Source organism: Cyprinodon variegatus, unplaced genomic scaffold, assembly GCF_000732505.1.
Source record: "Cyprinodon variegatus isolate N-32 unplaced genomic scaffold, C_variegatus-1.0 Scaffold246, whole genome shotgun sequence".
In the NCBI taxonomy this organism is placed as follows: domain Eukaryota; kingdom Metazoa; phylum Chordata; class Actinopteri; order Cyprinodontiformes; family Cyprinodontidae; genus Cyprinodon; species Cyprinodon variegatus.
The window spans coordinates 1,028,704-1,036,943 of NW_015150699.1; the positions used below are offsets into that span (position 1 = coordinate 1,028,704).

At 35.9% G+C, this 8,240-nt stretch overlaps 1 protein-coding gene across 1 annotated transcript in view; it reads right to left on the reverse strand.

The window, feature by feature from the left end:
* Positions 1 to 8,240, reverse strand: part of kcnk12 (potassium channel, two pore domain subfamily K, member 12) — a 24,423-nt gene that overhangs the window by 15,220 nt on the left and 963 nt on the right. The window contains exon 2 of the mRNA XM_015381987.1: positions 8,174 to 8,237. Within this exon, the coding sequence (XP_015237473.1) occupies positions 8,174 to 8,237 (64 nt within the window). The remainder of the gene's footprint in view (positions 1 to 8,173; positions 8,238 to 8,240) is intronic.

Sequence of the window (8,240 nt, forward strand, 5' to 3'; positions counted from 1 at the left end):
ATATATATATATATATATATATATATATATGTCCATATATATATATATATATATATGGACGGAAACTTCAGCCTTAAGTAATTTCAGCTTTAAGATTTGCAAGGTTAACAAATAGTTTCAGCTCTATACTTGCAAAGATATTTTATCCTGACAAGGATCAGGTTGTTGAATGCAAATTAAACTGCACTTTAAAGATGTGTCTTTACAAAAGTATTTCAATGAATAACCTCCTTTTTCTTTCTTGTGTCATGTTGTCTCATAATTTCAAAAGTATACAAGTTTAACACATTAATGCAACAAAATAACAATGTATATGGGTATGAATGCTTTTTAGAGTGCTCTAACTACAAACTATAATGAGGATTTTGTCAACTTAATTTACTGTATACCATATATTTCATATGATTTGCTGCTTTTCTGACAGATCTACACCATGTCTCTCAGCTTAGGGATAAACTTTTCTCGTAGGTCGCTATTCAGTTCTAAGTTGCTCATTTCAACTGTGAACCTACTGTAGCTTTTAAACTACTCTTATATCAGCACAATAAGCCTTCATCTTAAGCTGTTAAGTATTACAGATACAATGCTTTTGTAATACGAACTCCCACCATACATATCCGCCTTAGCTTTTTGCCAATTACAGGAAAATATTCACAGCATTTGCCAAAGGGGAAATGAATGCTTGAGGTTAAGCAGCCATGTGAAAAGCAAAATCACGAATCCATGAAATTCAGGGCTGTGCGGAAACTTGATCCCCGTCAGGGACTGCAGAGTTAGTGACAGCTGCAATAACGATCTCAGATCTCACATAGAGAAACCGCAGAAAGCTGTCAAAGAAAAGTGATAAAGGTACGCTCTGTTGCTCACAATTAGATCAAGTGCCTACTGTACCTCTCCAGAAACTAAACATGCCATTTCTGTGCCAGCCTGAAGGTAGCTATATAATTTGAAGGTGGACATGTGGACCAAATATGTTAGGTTGCACATGATCCTGTACATTCTTTTCCCTGAAAGAATATAAAAAACAACCTTATCTAAACAGGTTATATGACCCCAGCAGATGTGGATGTTGTATCTCGCTGCTCTGAGGATGGATGATGCAGTAACGGTTCTTTCTTTTGTAATCTAATCAAAGTGATGAACCATCTTAACTCAAGGACAAGCTCTCAGTTAGAATGTGCATCTTTAACTTTCTCCCACCATCTTCAGCTTTGGTTGAAGCTCATGGAAAACGATGAGGCTTAAGGAGATCTGAAAGTCCTTTAAACTAGTTTGCATACATTTACATATCTTTGGACTGTTTGCTTCTATTTATTTAGAACATATCCAGCTGTTACACAAACAGCCCTGCAATAACACAAAGGAATATCCACTCCTCAAGAAAATTAGTTTTTGATGCTAATAATGCAGATAAATCTTACTGCCAGCTGGAAAGTTGTTTCTTTTTCTGCTTATTGCAGTTTTAAACTTTTACACCTTATAGTTTTTAGTGATTTTTTCCCTTTTTGAAAGACATGAATCCAGATTAAAATCGAAATGGTTCTTGTCAAAGAGAAATCTTAAATAGAATACACCACAGCGTATTCACAATCTGCTCTGTTATTAAAAACAAAGTATAATGCAGTTTGGGGAAAAAGGAGCAAAAAGAAACTGCAGTGTCCTGTAAAATGAAATTGGTCTCACTTGATAAGCTGGGTCTGTAGGATTCTCTACGTAGACAAACACGTTAGGCAAGTTAAAGCGGATTTATGACCACCTGGAAAGGAACTCAGAGGTGGGTACTCAGGAGCATGATGGAGATTTATTGAAGTCTTTTTCTCTCTTCCTGTCTCTCTCTCTCTCACAAGCGTGTACATGTTACCCACATTTATACACGACAAGAGAAACATAAAGGAATAGCTGCGTTTATAGATCTTTGGTAAGCACTCAGAAGTAGATATCAACGGTAAGAAGAATATGGCTTAATTATGAAAAAAACCCATGTCTGCAGCTTGTAGCTGTATTTTTGCAACTTTTATTTCAGGTGTCGGTCAGCAGGACAGGCAGAGGTCATAATCATACCTGGTGATTCCGATTCTCTAGATTTACAATTAATTCTTTTTGATTAGATGAAATAATAAATTGAATTGCTGGTATTACAACATGTTTTTAGCTGTTAGCTAAATTACATCTCCTGGCAGTTAAACAACATAGTGATAATGGTATTATATTAACATTCATTAGAGACTTAACAAAGTAATGGTAGTTAAGGGTGGATGTATAGATGGTGGAAAATGCATTTTTTAAAAATTTATCAATGGTTATATCAAATGATCTTTCGTTATTAATATAGAATTGATTTAGACTTGGAAAATAATTTTTTTAACACAGCCCTAATAATTAATAGGTTAAATTATCAGTTAAATTTAAATCTAAAGAGGTTAATTAAGTCAAATTACCACTTCTTCACAACTTCTAAAGCTTTAACTTGTGTTCAGTTACAATAATATTGTGAGCACAACCCTTTACTGGTCGTTCTTTCAATGCTTTATAGAGAATACTGAGTAGAAGAGCTATAATACAGATTTAATAGACATTGTACAGAAATATTTTCCTCCATAATTTAGACTCCTCCCCATAGACCTTTAATGCTGCAGAGCTGCTATTCAGCTTGGCTAAACCACCAACGAGACCATTTTTATACTGAGTGTTCGAACTGTGCATTTTCTAAAAAGACTTGCGGTGCCTTTCATGTGACTGAAGGCCCTCTGTTTTCCATTTTTAACTGTGACATTTCCTTCGAGCCTGTGATGTCACCCAGCAGTCCGACGAGATCTAAAGTGGAGGGGGGGGAGACTGACTTATTGACCGGCTCACATTAGTCCTTTGAGGTGATTCTTATTCTTTGCAGCATAACTGTTGTTACACAGGCAGAAAGGCTCCACAGAAAGTCTTTGAGGTTTCCAACCTTTTAAGCAGGATAAGATATAGCTGTTAGACAGGAATCAGCAGTTTCTGGGACAGTCTAGCAACAGAAACCAAAGTGAGAGACAGACCACAACAAGTCTGAAGCAGCGCAGCCGTGAATTCATTTTCACAGATTGCAAAGTGGTCCCACCCACCTCCTGGTAACACGTTTAGCAACAGTAACACCAACACAGATGGCTTTAGCCCAGCAAGGCTGAACTCATTGATTAATTTAAATAAGAGAACAACACCTCACCATGTAAACACAGCACACCTTCAGGAATGAGTAAGTCCGTGGTCTCTCACACTGCTTAAAAGTCAGGAACACACTCCACCAGACTGATGTGACCCTTCCTTGTAACCTTGTTGCAACATGGATTACAAAGCAGAGTACAGTACTGGGGGGGCTGTAATAGGCAGTTCTTCTCTAGAAACACAGGGTCCGGTCAGGCATGTAATAGTTTCACAGACCTCACCAGGGAGGGTCAATAAAGTTCAGTTGCTAAATCAGCGTTTTTGAAATCAACTCAAAAAAGACTCAGAGAGAAATATTGACTCTCAGAGACTTAACGTCCAATGACTTTCGAAAACAACCAGAGGGCATCACACACAGAGTACATTTGTATTATAACAAAACAAGTCTATGTGTTTTATTTCAAATGATTTTGCTTGGTTTAACATTTTTCTTAAACTCCCAAACGGCAATCTGCACACCAACCTTGTATACATGAACTAATTAGCCATGCATTAAGTCAAACCAGTAGTGGCATATATAAAATATTTAGATGCCTTTACACGCTAATAGTGAAAGTAATAATAAAAATACAAAGTCCCCATTTTGTTATGTGCTCCAAGTGCTGCTAACTTGATGGATGTAATGTAAAGATAACACACCGGCCTGCAGTCATGCCACATAACACCAATTATCAAAATTAGTTTATGAGTTTCATTTCCACTTTCTGTTCTGTCAAATTATTTTTGTTCATTCTTTCATTTTATCAAGGGGTAAACTGGAAACAGAATTACCACTGAATTTGCTGGAGGACTTCCTGACTTTTTTAATATCAGTTATTTTTTTCTGCTCAGTCTAGGGCTTTTTTAATGTTTTTCTTTTTTTTGTTCTTTCTCTTTTTATTTATTTTAGAATATAATGATACTGACTCTAAAATATCTTGAATTATATTTTTTCCTTGTCTTATATAAAGCTCCAACTCGGTTTTACACAGACTCATCAGTTATTAAGGGAACCATGTCTGTTTTACAACATAGAAAAAGTGGGATGTGAGATAAAAGGGTGGAAGATCTCAGTTAATGTTATTAGTTCAAAGAGTCTGTTTTTGGCTCCTTAAGTGTTTATTGGAAATTAGTCTGCCTTAAACAGAAAGGTAGAAATACCCCCAACAAAAGAAGCAGCTATTATGCAATGTTCAGATATGTCGGTGCTGTCCATGGTGCTAAAAAGACAATAATGCAAAATCCACTTTTTTTAGTCTTTGAATATATTTTGTTGCTCATTTGGAATCTCAAGGAACAAAGAAATGTTTAAATTAGCCCTTACATGTGTTCTGTGAATAGCTTTTTGTTTGTTTAGCCAATTAATTAAATCTGTTCAGTGTTCTAATTTTCTCTTTATGTTTCTTAACAATAATACCTTAGCTTCTAAGGTAAGTACTTCTAAGGACTTCTGTCTTACAAGTTTCTCAAATCTGCCAATTTCATTTCTCTTTTTTGTAGTCTACATTAAAGAATTACTAAACTCTAATTTAAATTGTTCAGTTGTTTTGGGTATGAATCCACACAATTTATCACACCGTCCCCCAATGTTCTTTAAGTTAATAGTTACTTGGTATGGATGGAATGTGTGTTAACAAAGTTAATCTGACCACTGTAGTTCTGATGCTCATCATCTTCATTGTCCTCTAGCTCTGGGTCATGGCAGGGTGTAAATCGTCTAGTTCTTTTTAAAGAAGCAGACCAAAGTGAACTGTTAAAAGAGGGCCTTGGAGCTACAAAAGTGAGGAATTAAGACCAAAGCATTCCAGTTCCACTTTATGTGATCACAATCGAATATTTTAAAAGTAAAAAACAAAGTATTTAAAAACACAATAGGTCCATTTTAAAACTAAATTTTGTTGAATTTGAAATTTTTTTTGTGCATGGTGGCACTGTTGCCTTGTCGCCAGATTGTTTTGTGTTCAAATCCTGACTAGGGGTCTATTTCCATGATGTTTCATTTTGTTCTGTGGATATCTGGCCTCTCCCTCTATTTCATCTACTCTCAGATTAATTAGACTCTCTAATTGTGTGCCGGTGTGTGTGTGTCTGTTGGGGTGGTGGTGGCTGGGGGGTTATGTGTGTATGGTTGTTTGTCTTTAGTGTGTCTGCATTGTGCTGGATAGAGTTGCAACCTTTCCTGGTGACTTATCTCTTTCAATAAATCCTCCTGCCCTGACTAACACAGACTTCTGCTGCTTTAGTCACATTTAGTTGTTTATTCAACTAACGGGGCAAAATTTTGTTTTAAATAAACACTTGGTATGCATTTAGTCAATTTAAATAATATCCTATCTTATGCTTCCAGTAAAACTAAAGCTAAGAATACGCTTGACTTAATCCTGATTGCGATTCAATTTTATTCAAATTGGAATAAAACAAGATAAACAAAATACGATAGCTGCATGTATAATCCACAAGAAATGGTGTCTGATATAAGCTTGACTTCATTTATTACTGCATATTTAATAAGATGAAGAAAAAACTATCAAATTTGTGCAGCAAGTTAAAAACAAGCTGTCTGAATTGCACTTTGTTCTTTTTAAGGTTCAATCTTAATCTACAAATAAGCATTAATATTATAAAAAAAATTTTTTTATTTGTCTTAAAGCATTGAAACATTATTTTAAATCTCTTGGACTTTCATCTCTACGGAAGCGTATTGCATTCACCAAAGAAAAGAAAAAAACACCTTATCACATAATTACGAGATCAGAATCTCATAATTACGAGATATTATCTCGTAATCATGGGATCTTTTCTGATAATTACGAGAAAAGATCTCGTAATTATGAGATCTTGTCTATATATTTGGTTATGATTACTTGAGCCAGTAATGAAGCATCTCTCAGATGCTTCATTACTGTGACAATGACACTCTCAGATCATGGTCTTCATGATCACTTCTTAAAAATATCTGTATCTGTTCCACTGAACAGTTCTTTGTTCAGTAGTCTGTCCTGTGGTCTGTCCTGATACGCATTGGAGCTCCGCTCCTGTTTTCCACCTCATCAATAATGTATGCAGCTATAACCCTGGGATTACTACTAGTGGATTAAGCAAGAAGCCTTATGACCATACGCGAAAATCTGTCAACAGCTCCATTAATACGTATGGTTTCCGTATGGTTTTAGTTTTTCATATGAATCGACATGCCACATAAAGTTGGGACCTGGTTGTTTTAAACGAAAATTCAGAAAAGAAAAGCTGAATTCTGGTCTATTTACTGAACACTGGCCTTATTTGCCCCGTCTCCTATTGTGTCTTCTGCAAGTGGGTGGCTGTAAGGGTTGTGGAGCAGAAAGCTGCAGTAGCTGCCAGGGGGCAAGTACAAGCAGGACCCAATTTATCCCAAGTAATAAACATCCCCAATCAAAATCCACCACAGTACAAAACAACATTGTGATCTTACTGTGCTTGGACAGAACATTTATATTTTACCCTAAAATATTTAAGATTAATTGCTCTATTTTTCTGGCATTTGTTCTTCTCTTAGATGATTCTATGGTGACTAATATTAAAATTCACAGGTCATAAAACTTTTACAGAGAGTTGTCCTAATGTCCTAATTGGCAGCTGTCAGCTTTCACTCTTCCCTGATGGTTATAAATAGTAGCTGCATTGATGGAAACTGTGTTACCAGAACAGGCTCTTGTGCCCTCCTTAATAAGATTCAAAACAGGAAAACTAAAACGGTAAATTTAGGGCAATGATGCAGTGAAGAACAGTTGGAGGATTAAAAACTGTATGTAGTTTAGAACAGTATGGAAGTTTGTTAATTGTGTATACATGCAGCAAGTACAGTAGAGAAATAAAATCATTAAAACAAAACATTTCACAAACTTATACAGTAGAAAGATTCCTATATCCCAATGTAAAGTTAATGGATCTGCACTTTATTCTTTACTGTCTGCCATTTCAAGAAAGAGTTCTACTTCTTTTTGCATATATACTTATTACAGAAATAAACACAGTATTTTTTTAAAAGTCTAACGATCAACTATCCACCAACACTTTTAGCCAAAGAACAGATGCTGCAATGCCCTTAGTTATATAACAGTAATTGCTGATCTTTTTATTTTTTGTTAGTTTTTATGTCAACACACTAATATCATTCTGTGTCTGCCATGCCCTTTCCTGGCTCACTTTTGAAAATTCAGCATCCTCAGCATTTACCGTCTGCCAAAATCAATCAGATCAATAAATCGTTAATACATTTTAAAAAATAGCAACAACAACATTAAAGCTCCATAACAAAGCCCTTGGATTCCAATCTACCATCTATCAGAGCACAATCTGGATCTCAAAGAAAATCATTAAAGCAGCATCAGCACAGTCAGAAAAATGATCTGACTCTTGGAAAAAGTACCGATTGAACATAATACTAGATAAACGGTTTCAGATTTATCACTTTACAACCATGAACTTCAACAGATTTTGATGTAATACACCAACACAAATTATTACACACTTGAGAAGCAGATATAGTAGCTACAATCTTCAAAGAAAATAAAAAAATAAAAACTTGGAAAAGTTTTTTGTCTTCATCCCCTGGAGGCAATACTGTATTAAATCAGTCTTCTGCTGTGATTTGGGAGTTCAAGCTTCATCAGCTTTGCACATCTAAAAACCATTTTACTTGTTTTTCTTTTAAATACAGCTCAAGCTTAGTCAAACAGGGAAGAAAAAAAAACATCTGAGTGGCAGTTTTTCGAGTCTTGCCAATTTTTTCCCATTGAATTTAGGTGTAGACTTTGACTAGGCCACTCTGGAGCATTCCATTGTAGCATATCTACTGTATGTTTGAGGTCATTGACCTGTTGAAGTGTGAGCCTTCACACCAGTCGTGTTGTTGGGATCCTCAGGCTTGCCCACCAGAGGGCGCCGAGGATCCTCTTCTGCTCTCTTTGTTTTTCCCTTAGGTTTGGAGTTACTGTGGGGATCTGGAGATTACCCTCCGTCTCCAGCAGGATGTGCTGTGGGTCTTCTGGAGCTGGAACTTTCCTGCACACCTGTTCCTA